Genomic DNA, 21892 nt, shown 5'->3' on the forward strand with positions numbered 1-21892 from the left:
ATGGTACAACAAGAAATACTTTAGCAATATTTTAGCTGTTTTTAGATTGTTTTTACAGTGTTTTAGCAATGTTCCAGCTACATTTCACCAATACTTCAGAAATGTTCTGGCAACATGTAAATGATGAAGTATGGACCAGACAAACCACTATCAGTGTGGTGTGACATCGGATGCTATCAGGGTATAATGATACAAAATCAACTGAGCCACTAAATGTAACCCCTGATCCACCCTGTTGCCCAGGACAACCAGCGCTTAGGTGTCTGTGTACAGTTTCTAACCTTGATTCTTCTTGTGGTTCAAGTAAGGTTAGGCTTTGCTTTGCAAATGAAAATGTATGAAGATGTATGACTGACTGACTGACTTAGTTTGGTTTTACGCCGCTTTTAGCAATATTCCAGCAACATCGCGGCAGGGGACACAAGATCGGGCTTCACACATTGTACCCATGTGGGGATTCGAACCCGGGTCTTCGGCGTGACGAGCCAACGCTTTAACCACTAGGCTACCCCACCGCCCCGAAGATGTATGAAGATGTATGAAGATGCATGAAGATGTATGAAGATGTATGAATATTGTATCCACGTCGCCTTCAGGTCCTTATCATGGCTGTTGAGACCGATCCACGAAACACAGGCGCGACCACAGTGGCTGCAGTTGATTGTTGTCTGGTAAGGTTGACGGTAACTAGTGTTGGGAATTGGTTAATTGATGATTGGTTCATTACAACCGATCAATCATCGAAAATAATTGGTTATCGTCATTTTCCTGGTTTATTTGTTAATGCACAAGAAATAAAGAAAAAACATGTAGTTCTTTGGGTTGTTTTGCAAACAGCACAAAATGCATTTGTAAATTTCAAATCTTTAAAGGATGACTAGTATGTTAGGAACATAAATTTCCTGGAGTCCTTTAAGATAAATTCAATTATGACTTGGAACGTGCTTGTAGTGCTTATGAAATGTAACTGACAAAACCAACCTTGTGAAATATATTGTCAATGCAAACAAGTGTTCAAAAATGTTTGTGTTTGATTATCAGAAAACATGATCGACTGCTTGGTCGTTTAGGCACTGCGACCAATCTTCGATTATTACAATTAATCGGACCACCACTAACGGTAACAGGTAACCATTACAAGATTTTTCTCTTGTATATATCATATGAAACTTACCTTACAAGACCAGTCCTCAGATATGACGACTGAAAGGAGAACGATAATATTCGTTCAGCACAGACAGACTGAGCATTTCATATAATGGGGAGTATATCTTTACATTACTTGATGTCAGTTATGGAATGAGATAGAGAATTTCAACATATGGGGTAAAATAGAAAACAGTGCAGTTGAAAAGTGTGATGTCATAACATAGAACAGAACAACTCTGTACACTGTAACGGATGTTATATCTGGGATTACACTTTATCAGTAAAGTACAGATTCTAGTACAGTATTTAAGTTGATCCCATTCTGGATTCGAACCCATACTTTCAGAGTAAGTCAGCAATCTAACCCACTCAGCCACCACGACTTTTACAATAATGTGGTAGTCAAGGTGACGTACATTGTGTACTGCTCCCACGGCTGAAGCTATGATTACACCATACTGTAAAGGAGTTATAATGGAAGCCACAGTGGCTGGGTGGGTTAGATCGCTAACTTTGAGTACTGGCGATCAGGTAACGACATACCGTTCTTGGACTTGAGGTCTCTATGTATCACCTTGACCGGAGCTTCACAATGTAGATAGTGCATCCCTGAAATAACACCGCAGGATGCAGGCAAACAACTGGCAACAACTACATTACTGCAGATACTTAACATGCTATCAAGGGGAGGAATGCAACACCTTCTAAAATCATCCTAATCTCAACCTGTTTGCAGTGGACTAAACTTTCAGTTGCACACATGTCCAGTTTAGACTCCACAGCACGGGTCATGATAAAACCCTTGCAAATCTGCCACCAACCTCAATGTATACAAGGGAGGTGATAAGAGTGAGTGAGTGCATTGAGTTTGAAGCCGCACTCAGCAATATTCCAGTTATATGGCGGCAGTCTGTAAATAATCGAGTCAGGACCAGACAATCCAGTGATCAACAACATGAACATCAATCTGCGCAATTGGGAACCGATGACATGTGTCAACCATGTCAGCGAGCGACCACCCAATCCCATTAGTCACCTCTTACGACAAGCATGGGTTACTGAAGATCAGTATTCTAACCCGGACCTTCACGGGTAGGGAAGTGATAAAAGACCCACCCACCTCAATGTTTTCATGAGAAGAGATGAGAGACCCACCCACCTCAATGTTTACATGGGAGGTGATGAGAGACCCACCCACCTCAATGTTTACATGGGAGGTGATGAGAGACCCATCCACCTCAATGTTTACATGAGAAGGGTGATGAGAGACCCACCCACATCACACAATGTTTACATGGGATGTGATGAGAGACCCATCCATCTCAATGTTTACAGGGAAGGTGATGAGAGACCCACCAACCCCTAAATGTTTACATGGATGGTGATGAGACCCCCACCACCTCAATGTTTACATGGGAGGTGATGAGAGACCCACCCACCTCAATGTTTACATGAAACATGATGAGAGACCCACCACCATCAATGTTTACATTGGAAGTGATGAGAGACCCATCCACCCTCAATGTTTATAATGGAAGTGATGAGAGACCCACCCACCTCAATGTTTACATGGAAGGTGATGAGAGACCCACCCACCTCAATGTTTACATAGAAGGTGATGAGAAACCCATCCACCTCAATGTTTACATGGATGGTGATGAGACCCCCACCACCTCAATGTTTACATGGGAGGTGATGAGAGACCCACCAACCTTAATTTTTACATGGATGGTGATGAGAGACCCACCCACCTCAATGTTTACATGGGAGGTGATGAGAGACCCACCCACCTCAATGTTTACATGGAAGGTGATGAGAGACCCACCCACCTAAATGTTTATATGGTAAGTGATGAGAGACCTACCCACCTCAATGTTTACATGGAAGGTGATGAGAGACCCACCCACCTCAATGTTTACAAGGGAGGTGATGAGAGACCCATCCACCTCAATGTTTATATGGGAAGTGATGAGAAACCCACCCACCTCAATGTTTACATGGAAGGTGATGAGAGACCCACCCACTTCAATGTTTACATGGGAAGTGATGAGAGACCCACCCACCTCAATGTTTATATGGGAAGTGATGAGAAACCCACCCACCTCAATGTTTACATGGAAGGTGATGAGAGACCCATCCACCTCAATGTTTACATGGAAGGTGATGAGAGACCCACCCACATCAATGTTTACATGGGAGGTGATGAGAGACCCATCCACCTCAATGTTTACATGGAAGGTGATGAGAGACCCACCAACCTCAATGTTTACATGGAAGGTGATGAGAGACCCACCCACCTCAATGTTTACATGGGAAGTGATGAGAGACCCACCCACCTCAATGTTTACATGGAAGTGATGAGAAACCCACCCACCTCAATGTTTACATGGAAGGTGATGAGAGACCCATCCACCTCAATGTTTACATGGAAGGTGATGAGAGACCCACCCACCTCAATGTTTACATGGGAGGTGATGAGAGACCCATCCACCTAATTGTTTACATGGGAGGTGATGAGAGACCCATCCACATCAATGTTTACATGGGAGGTGATGAGAGACCCACCACCTCAATGTTTACATGGAAGGTGATGAGAGACCCACCCACATCAATGTTTACATGGGAGGTGATGAGAGACCCACCCACCTCAATGTTTACATGGGAAGTGATCAGAGACCCATCCACCTCCATGTTTACATGGAAGGTGATGAGAGACCCATCCACATCAATGTTTACATGGGAGGTGATGAGAGACCCATCCACCTCAATGTTTACATGGAAGGTGATGACAGACCCACCCACTTCAATGTTTACATGGGAGGTGATGAGAGACCCACCCACCTCAATGTTTACATGGGAAGGTGATGAGAGACCCATCCACCTCAATGTTTACATGGGAGGTGATGAGAGACCCATCCACCTCAATGTTTACATGGAAGGTGATGACAGACCCACCCACTTCAATGTTTACATGGGGGGTGATGAGACCCATCCACCTCAATGTTTACATGGGAAGTGATGAGAGACCCACCAACCTCAATGTTTGCAAGGGAGGTGATGAGAGAGACCCACCCACCTCAATGTTTACATGGGTAGTCATGAGAGACCCACCAACCTCAATGTTTGCAAGGGAGGTGATGAGAGACCCACCCACCTCAATGTTTACATGGGTAGTCATGAGAGACCCACCCACCTCAATGTTTACATGGGAGGTGATGAGAGACCCATCCACCTCAATGTTTACATGGGAGGTGATGAGAGACCCACCCACCTCAATGTTTACATGGGAAGGTGATGAGAGACCCACCCACCTCAATGTTTACATGGGAGGTGATGAGAGACCCACCCACCTCAATGTTTACATGGAAGGTGATGAGAGACCCACCCACCTCAATATTTAGAACACATGAGACCCACCCACATCAATGTTTACATGGAAGGTGATGAGAGACCCACCCACCTCAATGTTTACATGGTAGGTGATGAGAGACCCACCCACCTCAATGTTTACATGGGAGGTGATGAGAGACCCACCCACCTGAACATTTACGTTGAAATCTGTAACTTACCTGTGGCAATTTCCTTGGCCCAGGTGAGAATCTGTTGAAAATCCAGCTGATTTTCAGGGTTAGTGAGGTAGGCATAGAGAGAACCGTTGGGTGCGTATTCTGAAAAGACAAACAACATCACAGATGAACTGGAATATACAGACACTTGCTCCAAATACTCACAATCTCATCTTAGGGTCAAAATCTCACATCTCATCAAATATCAACTAAAATATAACGACATTTTTCTGTTTCATCCCTTGAATATTTCCAAGTGAAATTATGGTCCAACTATCTGTGCCTTAACACTTTTTAGGAGACACACAAGGGGTTATTACAGCTTGAATTTGTGTAAAGTACAACTGAAATCATTAAGAGATAACTGCCCACATTATGGTGCAATTCAGTACATGAATTTGGGGAAAACTGCCTTTGAATATTTTCATTTCAATGATGAAAAAGTTTATGTTCGGTATTTTTCAATATCCCCAATATCTTGAGCTATTCAGCAAGTTTCATCCAACAATATACAGGAATTTCTGATATGGAAATATCACTACCCTCATTTTCAGCAAAACTCAACTTGTCATTATATAAACATGAAAAATATCAAATCACCAAACGGCGCCAGTTCACCAGTTTTGCAAGTCTTGTACAGAAATGTAACTCAACTCATCAGAACTATTCAGTGATTTAGTCCACCTTGTCGTCATAAAAGCATACCAAAAATAAATCTTAGATTGGTAGCCAGTTTGATGTCACACTGATCTCCCCATCAGACACAGGTCTGTAAGTACCTGAATCTGGACGTGAAAAACCAGTGATTGATACTGTGGGGAACAATGCACACCAACAGGTTACGATGACAACCAAGTATGACCATTCATCCATTACTTTGCCCTTTACAAGCTTATGTAGTTGTACGCCAGCTCAAACCTGCAATACCCATGTGGTAGACAAACTTCAATTCTGCAACCTCAGCACCTTCAGCAAGACTGAACAGACCCACCATTATCTAGCAAAGGACTCATCACTACTGGCATTGAAGGTAGCCATGGTGACTCACCAGTAACAAGGCACACGTTGGGGTCGGCAGTGACGGCGCCGTAAAACTGGATTATGTTCCGATGACTTACAACACTCAGAACCTGGGCCTGAAACAATGGGGCAATGTATGGTAGTGTTGACAATATGAAACAAGGGGGCAATGTATGGTTGTGTTAACAATATGAAACAAGGGGGCAATGTATGGTACTGTTGACAATATGAAACAAGGGGCAATGTATGGTACTGTTAACAATATGAAACAAAGGGGCAATGTATGGTTGTGTTAACAATATGAAACAAGGGGCAATGTATGGTAGTGTTAACAATATGAAACAAGGGGGCAATGTATGGTAGTGTTAACAATATGAAACAAGGGGGCAATGTATGGTACTGTTGACAATATGAAACAAGGGGCAATGTATGGTACTGTTAACAATATGAAACAAGGGGGCAATGTATGGTACTGTTGACAATATGAAACAAGGGAGCAATGTATGGTACTGTTAACAATATGAAACAAGGGGGCAATGTATGGTACTGTTAACAATATGAAACAAAGGAGCAATGTATGGCAGTGTTGACAATATGAAACAAGGGGCAATGTATGGTAGTGTTAACAATATGAAACAAGGGGCAATGTATGGTAGTGTTAACAATATGAAACAAGGGGCAATGTATGGTAGTGTTGACAATATGAAACAAGGGGGGCAATGTATAAGTGTTAACAATATGAAACAAGGGGGCAATGTATGGTTGTGTTGACAATATGAAACAAGGGGCAATGTATGGCAACAACAATATGAAACAAGGGGCAATGTATGGACTGTTAACAATATGAAACAAGGGGGCAATGTATGGTACTGTTGACAATATGAAACAAGGGGGCAATGTATGGTAGTGTTAACAATATGAAACAAGGGGGCAATGTATGGTACTGTTGACAATATGAAACAAAGGGGCAATGTATGGTACTGTTGACAATATGAAACAAGGGGGCAATGTATGGTACTGTTGACAATATGAAACAAAGGGGCAATGTATGGTACTGTTGACAATATGAAACAAGGGGCAATGTATGGTAGTGTTAACAATATGAAACAAGGGGGCAAATGGTAATGTTGACAATATGAAACAACAATGTATGGTTGTTGACAATATGAAACAAGGGGGCAATGAATGGTACTGTTGACAATACGAAACAAGGGGTCAATGTATGGTACTGTTGACAATACAAAACAAGCGGGCAATGTATGGTACTGTTAACAATATGAAACAAGGGGACAATGTATGGTAGTGTTAACAATATGAAACAAGGGGGCAATGTATGGTACAGTTAACAATATGAAACAAGGGGGCAATGTATGGTACTGTTGACAATATGAAACAAGGGGGCAATGTATGGTACTGTTGACAATATGAAACAAGTGGGCAATGTACGGTACTGTTAACAATACGAAACAAGTGGGCAATGAGGGGGTTTCTTAGAAAATCTGTCCCCATCATCTTCGACGGTTGGACGGACAGATTGAGGTCAAACCTATATCCCGCACCCACTTCATGGCGGGAGATAATAATGTTATGTTAATGTGCACTGGCATTCAAAATGGCCAAGCCCATGTGAAACCAACAAACAGTTTGACAGAGTGCAAACATGGGTTTTGAATCATTTGAGTTGGTCAAATTTTTTGCATTTTCCATTAAATAAATCATGGTGTGTATTATCTTTATAATTTCAGTTGTGGCATCGGGGCACATTGAAAATACTTTATCCATGCCATTTCTATATTCACCATTCCATGGCACACAAATTAAGTCCTATTTCGATCCCTGGTGTAGTTATTACTACATCCTACTAGGACAAAGAGACAAAGGTTATTAGCTTCAGAACATTTTTGTATAGCGCATCATACCAAAAAACGTTAAATATGAAAATTTTTTGACTTGGTCCCTGAAACCGCTTTGTTTCGGCATTAATGAATTATGATACAAAAAGGATTCAAAACATCTGCAGTGTAAGATACAAATGTCCACACAGAAAAATAATTCATGACTATGATCCATCTACTTTTTCCAGTGAGCTAGCACAGATACACACCATTATAAGTCTGGCATGAAAGTACAGGGCTCTTTTCAGGACATAAGAAAAGTTGAAGATACAGTCCTTAGATTCAAATATCTTTGATAAAAGCGAAATATTCTCTGCTCAAACAGTGACATGCTGACACATACTACTGGCAAACAAGGATAAGTTGAGCACCGACCTGACAATTGACCCGTATTAGAATGTATGAGTGTCGCCCACTGAGGCTTGCCATTGTGAGCGAAGGGGCCCCAGGTTGTCCGACTTGCTACACCAACCACACAAGAGTCTTATGACCAAGGCGCGTGCAGCTACGTGCGGAATCAATTTCATCGTCATGTGCTGCACGTGCACTAGCCTACATCTGCTCTACCCTTCACAAACCAAATGAGTCTGCTTATTGCCGTGCACCGCCTACTTCTTGTTAACTTGTTCTCTGCAACGGTCCAACTTGTCCTTGTTTGCCAGTAAGTTTATCCTACAAAAGCCCTGTTCCATATAGTGATGATGGTGCTATGAACATTATTTCACCATTACTTTACTGCGTAAGCGCTGGGGGAAAATTAGTGAATCGTTTTAACTCCGATTTCGTGCGGTTTTTTTCATCGCGTTATTTTTCAACTTTATAAGTTGAATTTGTATTTTTGATAATTTGTTACTGTAAGTCCATACCGAAAGCTATCAGAATCTGCAAAGTTGTGTTTTGCGTTGCATGTGACCTTTAACACTGACTTATAACTATCATAGTGCGGAGATAGAGACCTGATTCTAGGAATCATATGTTCCATATTTAGAACTTTTCAGACCTACCTCCTTCTCGAGCATCAGAAGTCTCTTGACAGCCACAATCATGTTCTGCGACTTCCACAAAGCCCGGTACACGCTGCCAAACGTACCGCCACCACATCGTTCATAGAACACAAGGTCCTCGATGTCTATCTCACAAAATGTCGCTGCCATCTTTTGTTGAATATGGCGTCAGTTCAACCCCTAAACAAAAAAAATTCAGACTGTCATCGAGTGGCAGATTTCATGCACAGATTCTTCAGCTTTACAATCGCCGAAGTTATGTGAGTGAATGTTGTATGAAGCAGTGAGGCAAAAAGAACTGCTTTCATGCTTTCATGTATGTAAACATACAGCTAACACATTCTGTAACATATATTATATCTGAGGTTACACTTTCTGTAACATATATTCTAAGATGCCTAGCGGTTAGAACAAAAAAACCAACAACATTATCTGACAATAAAGGTATAGTTTTTTGATGACATAACAATTGAATGATGTTATCCCGTCACTGCGCCATTCTAGTGTGCCCCCTCATAATCGAACCATTTTACATTACGTCACAATGTAAGCGACGTCACGATGCATGTCAGTTGTCATCGCCTCGTACGGCCTCCTACAGTAAACTACTCCGTTGCATCCTGTTTCTTGGTTTGCAGTTGCTTCACACAGCTAACATCACTGGTGGAAACATTACGTTTATGTTTTACGACGGTTAAAATGTGCCAATTCGACTCACAAGTTTTCAGTGACACGGTAACGTTTGCAATGTTTACAACCCACAATGCAATTGTGGAATGTCGCTTGACTACTCAGCTTCATCTGAATGTACTGATCTAAACTTACGTTGGTAGTAGAAATGCGACGTTCATATTGCCCCATATGGTTTACGTTAATGACAGATGTAATTAAAATAATTCAGAGAAGATATTTAATCCGACTGTAAACCGTCATCAAACTGTTATCATTTGTTTTTTTCTGGTAACGTTCGTCTTAACGTAGGGGGGCAGACACATCAATAGAACAGCGCGCCAGTTATCCCTGTGCGAGAATTCTTAATTTAGGTCACCGACACCGTCATTTGTTTTCTGCCTTAAATTAATCGTAATTATCCTTAGAAAGTATTAAATTGGCATCTTAGAAAAGAATACAGTTCCCTCTACCACCATGTATAGTGTAATAAAGCACACTTTCGCCCTGAACTATTATAACGTTCGAACCCATGCCCTCAGAGTGTGGGTTCCAATCCCAGATGTGACTCAACCCAACAAATGTACTAGAATCTGTACTTTACTGAGAAATTGTAATCCCAGATATAACATATGTTACATTTGACCATTTGACAGATATAATATATCCCCTTGTGACCAGAGAACATGTATTTGTAAACACAATTATGTCGAAAGTGAATTTTATTTTTGCTTGTGTGCCAGATGTATGATGACCGATGGAAACAGTTCTTACCGGCTAAATACTATAAATACACTACTCAGCAAATGTTCAACACATTGATGCCTTGCGAAACTGAGCATGCAACTGAAATAGAAATGTTGCTTCATTCATATACTATACTAGACATATAATTATAAAGTACTTGTATGGAAACAATGCTACGTGTACATCTATGCAATATGATTGCTTTAAGTATGGTTTGATGATACATCCTTGTTTGATATTGTGTGACATATTTATCTATTTTATATGGACCAATACTGTACTGTGGGCCGATGGCCTACATTTGTGAACATAGAAGTAAAGTGTCTGACCACTTTCTAAATGGCATTGTGTATTCATATCATATTCTGAATGATACCACATTGAACTTATAACCTGTTTTTAGTAAAATAACCGCAATATGACAGCAGGAGCACCAGAAATTTACTCCACACATTGTACCCAATTTGTGAATCAAACCAAGACCTTGAGTGAGACATGCAAACACATGAAACAGTATACTAACCTTCCCCTGCACCCACCCCAACACTGTAACTAACCTTCCCCTGCACCCACCCCAACACAGTAACTAACCTTCCCCTGCACCAACCCCAACACTGTAACTAACCTTCCCCTGCACCCACCCCAACACTGTAACTAACCTTCCCCTGCACCCACCCCAACACTGTAACAAACCTTCCCTGCACCCACAACCCAACTTCCCCTGCACCTACCCCAACACTGTAACTAACCTTCCCCTGCACCAACCCCAACACTGTAACAAACCTTCCCCTGCACCCACCCAACACTGTAACTAACCTTCCCCTGCACCCACCCCAACACTGTAACTAACCTTCCCCTGCACCCACCCCAACACTGTAACTAACCTTCCCCTGCACCCACCCCCCAACACTGTAACTAACCTTCCCTGCACCCACCCCAACACTGTAACTAACCTTCCCCTGCACCCACCCCAACACTGTAACTAACCTTCCCCTGCACCCACCCCAACACTGTAACAAACCTTTCCCTGCACCCACCCCAACACTGTAACAAACCTTCCCCGGCACCCACCCCAACACTGTAACAAACCTTCCCCTGCACCCACACCCCAACACTGTAACAAACCTTCCCCTGCACCCACCCCAACACTGTAACTAACCTTCCCCTGCACCCATCCCAACACTGTAACTAACCTTCCCCTGCACCCACCCCAACACTGTAACAAGAAAGCTTCAGATGACCTAATAAACATATTTATAGTCTTCATGACAAAATAAACTGCCTCTTGATTTCCCCAAAAACATACCCAGTATGATGTTAATTGTTTGATACGCATTTTAGAAGTTGGTGAGTCAATAATAAAACATATGACTTTATGGATAACAACTTTGTGTTTATTGCATAGAGCTACAGGGGCTTGTAATGCAAGGATCCTTTTATATAGTACTAAGACCCTGTCAGTGACAGTATATACCTTGATGACAGTTTTTAGCGTTACAAGCCCCTGTTTATAGTACTAAGACCCCGTCAGTGACAGTATATACCTTGATGACAGTTTTTAGCGTTACAAGCCCCTGTTTATAGTACTAAGACCCCGTCAGTGACAGTATATACCTTGATGACAGTTTTTAGCGTTACAAGCCCCTGTTTATAGTACTAAGACCCCGTCAGTGACAGTATATACCTTGATGGCAGTTTTTAGCATTACAAGCCCCTGTTTATAGTACTAAGACCCCGTCAGTGACAGTATATACCTTGATGGCAGTTTTTAGCATTACAAGCCCCTGTGTATAGTACTAAGACCCGTCAGTGACAGTATATACCTTGATGGCAGTTTTAGGGTTACCAGCCCCTGTGTATAGTACTAAGACCCTGTCAGTGACAGTATATACCTTGATGGCAGTTTTTAGCGTTACAAGCCCCTGTTTATAGTACTAAGACCCCGTCAGTGACAGTATATACCTTGATGGCAGTTTTTAGCATTACAAGCCCCTGTTTATAGTACTAAGACCCCGTCAGTGACAGTATATACCTTGATGGCAGTTTTAGCATTACAAGCCCCTGTGTATAGTACTAAGACCCCGTCCAGTGACAGTATATACCTTGATGGCAGTTTTAGGGTTACCAGCCCCTGTGTATAGTACTAAGACCCTGTCAGTGACAGTATATACCTTGATGGCAGTTTTAGCGTTACAAGTCCCTGTGTATAGTACAGTGGAAATCGCCTAAGTAAAGACCGCTTAACTAAACAGACCTGATAAGAAAACACTTTTTGGTCCCGGCAACTTTCTTCATTAATTATCACTATTAGAGTCCGGTTAACTAAGCTCGGATAAGTAAACAATACCGCTTTAACTAAACGTCTTCTCATGGTCCATGGAAGTAAATTACTTAACAAAAGAGACTGGATAACTAAATTAGCGATCACCACATTATCCGACATGAGGGGCTTGACTCATATGATAGTATTTGAGTCATTAACATAATTGTTCGCGTCAAATACGCAGGAATCATGTGTCATGTAAAACCCTGGAGGGGCAGTCGGATCAGTCTCCAGTCAAACAAACATCCCTACTTTACAGCTCGCTGGTGTCAAGCAGTTGTCAATACACTGCCAGCCCTGATAAGTTGTTCATTGTTATATATGCATACATATACATGCATATGGTTGTCATTTGCAGGTTTTATAAGTTTGGATAGTAAAATACCTGATAAGTAAACAATTTATCAGGCTTTTCCACTGTACTAAGACCCGTCAGTGACAGTATATACCTTTGAAATTTTACTTATACCAGGTTTCCACTGTATAGTACTAAGACCCCGTCAGTGACAGTATATACCTTGATGGCAGTTTTTAGCCTTACAAGCCCCTGTGCATAGTGCAACGTTTCGGAGTATAATGTAACACAGTTTTCAAGCTTAAAGTGACTACAACAAGTTATTGAGAAGAATGTATACATAGTATGTTGTGACAAATATGAGATTAACATAACGATCTCATGTAATTGAAAAGCAAATGGTACATCATTGATGGCTAGTAGGGAAGTTGGTTAGTTGGTTGATCTTTAATGCTGCAATAAGCAGCATTCCAGCTATAAGGTGGCGGTCTGTAAATAGTTTGGTCTGGACCAGACAATGCAGGGATCAACAGCATGAGCATCGATCAACACAAATGGGATACAATGACACATGTCCATCAAGTCCGCGAGCCTGACCACCCGGTTCCATCAGTCGCCACAAGTATGGGTTAAGACCATGTCAAGACCAATTCTAACCCGGACCTTCATGGTGGAGGCCAGTAAGGGAGGACAGTATGATGGTGTTCTGTGGTTGATCGTGCTGAGTCACACACGTCGCACCTCGTTAGAAGACCTTTCACTTCGGTTTGTCTGAGTTTGAAACATGCCCTCGAGCCAACATTTAGGCATTTTGTGACCAAGTGTAATCACTGTTTGATAATTCGGTGTAGTGTAATCACTGTTTGATGATATGGCGTGGTCGGAGAGAGACGGTCCTAACTACGTTCAATGTTTGCAATAACAACATTTCAAACTGAATCATATATGTTTGAATTTCTACGTCTTTTTGCGTATAGGGATGATCAGTTTAAAACCAAACTCTTATTCATAAAATTTCGAAAACATTAAACACGTGTTAAATGTTAGCACATACATTTCACCACTTGGGATTTCCACCTCTCCAACCTGACGAATGTGCGACTATACTTCAATTACGGATATCTTGTCCGGGCGTGTCGATGCACTAAGACGAAACCATTGAAGTCGTGTGTTGCACGGGGCCTGAAGGGAACGTAAAATCCTATTTGCGAAACAGCTTACAGACACTTCAAATCACACATTATTCCTACATACCTAAAGTTATTAGATACCTATATGAAATAAAGCAAAAGCAATATATGAGTAATCAAGAAAGAGCGAGTTAGGTCAGCGTTATATTTTCAGATTGCACCCAGCGCACCTACCAAACATAATCCACCACAAGTACAAGGCAGCAGCTTTATTGGTAAACACTTCCAGCATTAGATACCTCTCCTCCTCTTTATGTGCATCAGGTGTATCAATTATGAGAAAAGTCGAGGGAATGCCATCACCGATCATGAAACCTGAACAAAAGGAGCGAAGGTTGAACTGGTGCTTACAGCATAGAAATGTTAACTGGGACAATGTGATTTTCTCAGAGGAAAGTTCTGTGTGGCTGTTTCCTAATACACTGAAATTCTGGACCAAAGAAACTGAAAACCTTTGTATCAGCGCCCAAAGTACTATCCGAAATTTAACGTAGGGTGGCATATCTGTGTTAGGGGCAACGCCCTCTGCGTGTTTGAAGGGAGTATGAACAGTGAGCGGTACACAGATATTCTAGAGGGACATATACTTCCATCTGCTCACGTGTTCTATGGAAATTTTTGATTTTCCAACAGGACACCGACCCAAAACATCGTTCAAAGCATTCACAGGCCTGGTTTCCGGACCCAAAATATGACATTAGATTGGCCAAGTTATGGCCCCTGACCTAAATCCAATAGAAAATATTTGGGGACTTATGAAGGAAAGTGTCAATAAGAAAAATCTGACAAATATTGCTGAAATGAAAGAAGAGGTTGTCCGATATTGGGACAGCATGGACCACGACTTTCTAACTTCTTTGATCAGTAGTATGCTCCGCCGCATTGAAGCCTGCATTGCTGCCCATTGTGACTTGACAAAAACCTAACTATTCACCTGTCTTTGAATCTGGAGTTATGTTCTGCTAATATTCACATTTAATGCGTGAGTAATGAGTGAAAAAAATATAAAAAATTACAATCTTTAAATTCTCAATAGTTTCTGGTTGTACTGTAAACAGCAACACCTACCAAAACGTCGATCCTTTCAGGCATCGAATTTGTGATTTCTTTCCACAGAGAGTGAAGTTGACCGCGATAAAGAATCATCGTTTGTCAGTGACAGCGAAGAGATTGTTCATAGCATAGTGTAGGCAATATTTTACTGGCATAACCTGATTAAATATATTGGATGTTCCTGGTGCAGATGGTGAAAACAATAAAATGAAATCGTATCCTGACGTTACTGTACTGGGTGCAAACTTAACTGGCACCAGCAAAATGTCAGCCATTTCTGTGGGACTAAACAGACACTGAAGGTCAAACGAAAAAGTCATCTCAAATGTATTTAACGATGAATCGTAGCATTCATATTTTATTCATTGGTAACAGTGTTTGTTTTATCGCTATTAAAACCAGCAACACAATCCTACTGTGATTGGGTACACGGTACGATGCTAGCAGTAATTATGAACAGCGAATATATTACATTTGTTGATAAAATCGACATTCCGAGATCAATGGTATTACAATCCTCGATTATCAAGGCATCTGTGTACTATCATGTCACACATTTGTTCACACCCACGTAACTAGCCTTGCTCCAAAGCTGTACTGAATGCTAAGCCCAATGATGTATGGTATTTGTGTTCTTTTAAGAGGCAGGTCCAGATCAGCGGACAGTACATGCCAGTCTGTTAGAGGAATATATATATATATATATAAACTCAAAAGATGTTTTCGATGGGAATTTAGAACAAACATCTGGCAACCTCCACGTTCTAAAAACAATAGCAAACTGGAATCTTCTCAGTTTCACATAAAAAGAGTGCCATTTTGGCAAGAACTTTCAGTTCTGGTTATCGCCTTGTAACTTAACAATCTGCCCTCTCCCAAGAACTGGTTCCTGAACCAAACTGTCAGAATTTGTGTACTTCCGAGTGTTCGGTACTGAATGAGAACCGAAACAACGTAATGCAACAACAAAACATTTTACCATACATAATACTGCAACTTGACAACCGCCTTTATGTACGTGGATATTAAGTTCTGCAATATATTGATGACTTCATAACTCATTCCCAGTTTTTGCAAGAGACTGGTCTTACGCCATCTTGAACAGTGTTCCAGTTATATCCCAGCATACCATCAGAACTTCACATGTTCCTCCATCAGCTGTCTGGACACATGACCACGTTGTGGTGTCGTTGCTGTGTGTGAGACACTAAGGTCAGGACGCCCTCGTGTGACAACAGGAAGGGAAGACCGGTACCTCGCTGTTGAAGCTTTGAGGAGGAGAACCGTCACAGCAAACCATCTTCGACGGCAACTGAGGCCTGCTACAGGAACAAACGTCAGTGACCAAAACATTAGAAACCTTCTGAGGGAAAGAAACCTTCGACCCCGACGTCAAGCCGTTACAACACGTCTTCTTCCGCGTCAGAGAGCAGCTAGAGGCGCACGGACAGGGCATCACCGACAATGGGCAAGAAAACAGTGGTCAGCAGTTCTATTCTCTGATGAATCGCGGTTCTCACTGCAGCATAATGGCGGGCGTATTCTTGTCTACGACGGCGTGGTGAACGTTTTGCTGACGTCAACGTTGTGGACACAATCGTTTTAGCAGTGAAAGTGTCATGGTGTGGGACGCTTTCTCATTTTATCACAGAACTAATCTGTACGTCATCAATGCTGCCGAATGCTGTTTGCTACAGGGATGAGATTCTTGTCTTCATCGAATAGGTCCACAGGCGGTTACCAGGATGACAATGCTAGACCTCATCGTACTCTCATAGCCATTGACTTTCTGGGACAAAACAATGTTCCTCGCTGGGAATGTCCAGCATATTCACCTGATAAGGAACCCATTGAATACGCGGGGGATCTAGGCTCCCTAAATAGCACTACAGACAGAGAGCTGAACAGATAACCCTGGCCTGCTTCACTTTACACAACATGCTGAGAACGAGGAACCGGAACAGTCAGATGAACCTCATAGACCAGGGGAATGAGGACTGTTCACTCACCCCAGGCGAGTGGCGCTCCAGCACACAGCTACTTGATGGGGATAACCAGGGTGCGAGGAACGTTACCCCACTAGATGGCACCAACCAAAGAAACTATTTGAAGGACTATTCCATGGGCCCAGGAGATGTTCAATGGCAAGAGAAGATGATATCCAAATGACTTTAAAGTGTACTCTATTATTTGGGACTACTTCATTTACAAACTAAGGAACTTGTTTGTTTGGTTTTGTGTTTACACTATTTACAATTGGTAAATGCGAGAAAAAAGACAATGCAAACTAACAGTATACATGGTGAACAAAACAAACTTTATTACAATCGTACAAGATGTATTTACATTTACACTTAGCAATGGATGGAAAATACAAAAAAAATATCAGATGAAAAATAAAGCTTCTGAATCTTTAATTGGAAACTCATTTAAATAATCTGAAGGTAACATTGCACATCAGTATAAAGTGCTCATGACAATATATGAGTGTCAAGTTCTACTTCTGTTGTACACCTGGGTAGTCAACCGAAAAATCGGCCATGTTTTTTTTTTTTAAATGAGGCACCTGGGTGACCTAATTAAACACCTGTGTCACCTCTTTGTGATGACCCGTTGCTATGCACCTGGTCTATTATTGGATTTCAAAAGTGTTAGGGGAGATTCGGTTCCCCTCATCACGGTGACGTACAACATTCTAGAAGGTATGACGTCATTTAGCAGGTAGGCAATATAAGGCCCCCTAAACAGTTTCATGTCATTCTCATCTCAGTCGCCAGAGAGAACGTCTCTTCTCCATGAAAAACGTTCTATGCTCTTGACTCTACTGATTCTGCTGGCTGTTTATAGATAGAAAATGGACATGACTAGTATTAAAGAAAGCAGAAAGGATCTAATCAACATCTTAGAGAAAAAACAAAAAGAAGGGGAGCTGCTCTCTGACACTGCCTGGTGTATGCTGTTGATTGTCCACGTCTGGGGTGACGACTATGCTAGTTTGAAGGTAGAAGACCTTTACGATACATCTGACATGTGCAAGGTAAAACATTTTAAGAAATTCATTTGTTTTTAAAATAAATCTTATTTCGTCATTTCGTTTGTATGTTTTTATGTTTTACTCGTCAGGCTAGAGATATGTGCAGATTGAAACAGTCTTCTGTTTACGAATGGCATATTTATTTGACACATGGTTTTATTTGTTTTCAATGTTTTCAGGATTTACTGTGGAACAATCGATTCTGCCACAAAATATGTGATGAAGAAGACGTCCGTGCCACGGGTCGAGTGAACGTATTGTGTTTTAGCATTTAAGATAACCGGAATGAAGGCCAATATGCATTTGAATGTGGGCTCAAGGAGCAAGATTATGATCAGTCGAAACACAGTACTGCTTACGCTATAAAAGGTGAAACAGTACTGACGATTTGGCAAGAACATCCACCTCACAACTGCGAACATTGTTTTTGACGTCATTGAGGTTTTTATGACGCCCAGGCCTATTGTTTGAGTCCAGAAAAGGCCCTCAGTAACTGGCTCTATTTAGATGATGACTATTTTTTTAGACTTCCCAGGCCTGTATTTAGACTATAAGTCACGGGTGTAAAGCCATTCTTGGTTAAGGCACTGTACTGTGCAGACGTGTTACCACTGCTCTCCGATCTGGGATATCATGGATGTGTGTAAACATTACCCAATCGACAAAACTGTCGTTGCCGATTGCTGTGCAATCAATACTGACTGGTCTTCATTCCAGAAAAGACTCGATTCATTTAAAGACTGGCCAGTGCAGATGAAACAGAGTCCAAGTCACATGGCCCAGGCAGGATTTGTGTACCTAATCAGAGGGGACACTTGCAAGCATTTTCAATGTGGTCTCGTTCTCAAGAACTGGGAAGAAGATGTTGATCCCTGGGTCGAACATGAAACATGGTCTCCAGACTGTTCGTATTTGGCCCTGGTGGGAGTACCTCAGAAAGAGGTGGCCCGCTGGGGTAGTCATGTGGATTTGCAACCAAGAGTGTGATGTAAAATTTGTGAATATTGGAAATAAATCAATGTTAAGAGTACATCTGCATTTGTTGTCTATGTATAGTCTTTTGTCAATGTATAAATAGAGGTCATTGAGATCCCAACCATGATAACAGCTTGTTTGCTAGAATTATAATGGCTAGGTACGTGTTGAAACATTACGATTTTTTAAGGTACATGTTTCATGACGTTGTGGAGATTCGACAAGAAATCTTAGAAATGAAGAGAGAACAGATTCTATCCGTCAATGGTATTATCAATAGGTTATTAAAGGGAAGATTACCATTGACTCGATCTGAAAGGCATCGTTTCCTGAGGAAGAATGATAGAAATAACTCTCTAACGGTGTTACGAAGATTAGTTCACCCCCTGTGGACGACAGGCAGTATGTGGAAGAGTCCTTTTGCCAGTTACATACTATCGTAGCATTTGTTTTGAAACCATAGTTTGTCAATGCACTTAGAGATGAGGCCATTCAAAATGTCTGGTTGTTAGATAGAGCATTGGCTTAGTACATTTGGTACACTCGTCTTAGCTTCAGTTTGTCATTATGTTCAGAGCATGTATGACAATCCAAAACAAACTGTTAGTGATGTTGAAAGCTATACCAAGCCATGAAAGGTCAATTCAAACCATGGATATCTATATAACAGGCCACGAGGGCTATCTAGCTTCATTTAGCCGTGGACCAGTGACAGTGACACATCACCTCAAGTGGCTCCCGTTTTCATCATGAATAATCCACAATACAAACTCCTCGTACCTGATGCCCATAAATGGACACGGTTTTACATGCTCAGGGCTGAAGGGAAAGGAGACCCTTATTATTCAATTATACGTGGAGGAGAAAAATCTGCCATGATGTCTGTGGATCGATATTTGGAACAGTATGATCCAGAGTGGAAGAAAGATAAACAAAAGGAACCAGAAACCTCAGAACAGCCTAAGATTATTTTGTTACTCCTACTCAACAAGTGGTCGAACAGGCCAAGGCTCTTATTCAGATGCAGAAGAAAGGGGATCTAAAGCTGGAAAAAACAGTTCCTCCCAGAGTCCCATGAAGAAACGGAAGACGACTTTTTAGATAAAAGCAGCCAGTAGACAGGTTCCCTGCCATTTAGACTCGGACCACCATGCAGTCAACAACGTGTCCCGTGTGCTATCAGACTTTTTCCAGGACAGACAATATGTTAAGACATAGAAGACAGAAACATCAACAACCCCCTCCTCCCCTTAGGCTCCTACATCCATTTACCATGATCGTCTCAGGGCCAACCTCCTGTGGGAAAACGTACTTAGTGAAGCAGCTTCTAGAAAGGATGAACATTAAACCTTATCCTGAACGTATTATATGGCTCTACAAACGATGGCAGCCATTGTATAATGCCATTCAAACCTGTGTTTATCCCTATATTGAATTTCATCAAGGCATTCCTTCTCACCTCGAAAAGGATGCGTTTCTGGACCCCAGTGTTGTGAACGTGGTTATCCTCGACGACTTAATGTCTACTGCCAGCAAAGATCCACGCATTACAGATGTTTTTACTGAAGGAAGTCATCATCGTAATCTCTCAGTGGTAGCCTTGAACCAGAATTTGTATTACCGTAAGGATCCCACACAACAAAGAAACTGTCATTATATATATGCTTCTGTTCAACAACCCTATCGATCAACAACCCATCATGACTTTGGCGAGGCAAATGTATCCAGGTAACACAGACAATTTCATGGAGCTGTTTCAATGGGCTATCCAGGAACCTTATGGATACTTGTTGGTTGATCTAAAACCACAAACACCTCCCCATTTGCGACTTTGTCCCAATGCATTCAGTTTAAAAGGAGACCTCCAAGCTAGGACCATTCAGTCCGAGTTAGACTTTCAGCGTGAGCAGACGTGTGAAGCAAACCTCCCAACAATGCCATCTTGTGATGACTGTGGACTCATGTTTCAAGACGTGCATGATTTGCAAAAACACAGAAGAAACTGGTGTCCCGAAAAATGTCCTCTGGTGGACTGTGACTATTGTGGTCAATTGTTTAGCAATAACCATAACTTACAAAGACATTTACATGATAAACAATGTCCTGAAATGGAAAATGCTGATGATGATGCTGTATCGTTAAGCGATGTCACACACAACAGGAAAAATAAGATGGCTGATCTCGAACAGTAAGGTATAAGACAAATGTATTCACGTACGCGTGAGCTGAATAAAGACTTTTTGGATGAGAAACGACAGCTGTACATGAAAAGAGGTTTAAACGAAGACATGATACAAGCCAAACTGAAGAAATTAATCTGGAGCACGTTTAAAGAGATGTATGCCCGATTTATTACTTATCTGTATCATATGCAGTGGGGTCCAAAGACACAAGGAATACTGGCACAAGTACAAGACACGAATAATATGTATCATGAAGTGATTTCGAAGCTGTACAAATATAAATCTTGGGTTGAAGGCTTGACAGTAATATAGAAGATGCTATTGATGATTTTGTAACTATGATTTTAGATTCTGCAAGCTGTATGAAGAAACGTGTATCGATCGCACCGCCGCGAAACAATCCACCCTTAAATGCTGAGTGTAAGGCTGCACGACGGGTTGCACGAAAATCTCTAAAGACATTTAGACGTAAACGTAATGATATCAATAGAAAACTATATTGTAAAGAACGAAATATATACAGAAACTGCTGTAGAAGATTTAAATCGGACCTGAGTAAACGAAATGTCGATAACTTAACAAAGGCAACAAAAAGCCAGACCTCATTTTGGAAACAAATCAGATATTTAAAAAGTCGACCAACATGAAAAAATGTAATTCCGAAAGCGGAATGGTTAAATCATTTTAAAAATGTATTTCATAATGATTTTGTTTTTAATGATTCTTTTGATGATTGTCCTTTGCAGGATGATGCAACACCAGATATTTTAACTGCAGATATGTCCGACG

General features: G+C 41.4%; 1 protein-coding gene across 1 annotated transcript in view; it reads right to left on the reverse strand.

The window, feature by feature from the left end:
- Nucleotides 1–13770, reverse strand: part of LOC124254336 (mitogen-activated protein kinase kinase kinase 20-like) — a 40745-nt gene extending 26975 nt beyond the window's left edge. The window contains exons 1-6 of the mRNA XM_046688258.1: nucleotides 13723–13770; nucleotides 8635–8814; nucleotides 5764–5851; nucleotides 4719–4817; nucleotides 1693–1758; nucleotides 1175–1203 (exon numbers count right to left, since the gene is read on the reverse strand). Of these exons, the coding sequence (XP_046544214.1) occupies nucleotides 1175–1203; nucleotides 1693–1758; nucleotides 4719–4817; nucleotides 5764–5851; nucleotides 8635–8784 (432 nt within the window). The 5' untranslated portion in view covers nucleotides 8785–8814; nucleotides 13723–13770. The remainder of the gene's footprint in view (nucleotides 1–1174; nucleotides 1204–1692; nucleotides 1759–4718; nucleotides 4818–5763; nucleotides 5852–8634; nucleotides 8815–13722) is intronic.
- Between the last annotated feature and the right edge of the window lie 8122 nt (nucleotides 13771–21892).

Source organism: Haliotis rubra, unplaced genomic scaffold (assembly GCF_003918875.1).
Source record: "Haliotis rubra isolate DU_JTF1 unplaced genomic scaffold, ASM391887v1 Scf570, whole genome shotgun sequence".
Taxonomy (NCBI): Eukaryota; Metazoa; Mollusca; class Gastropoda; order Lepetellida; family Haliotidae; genus Haliotis; species Haliotis rubra.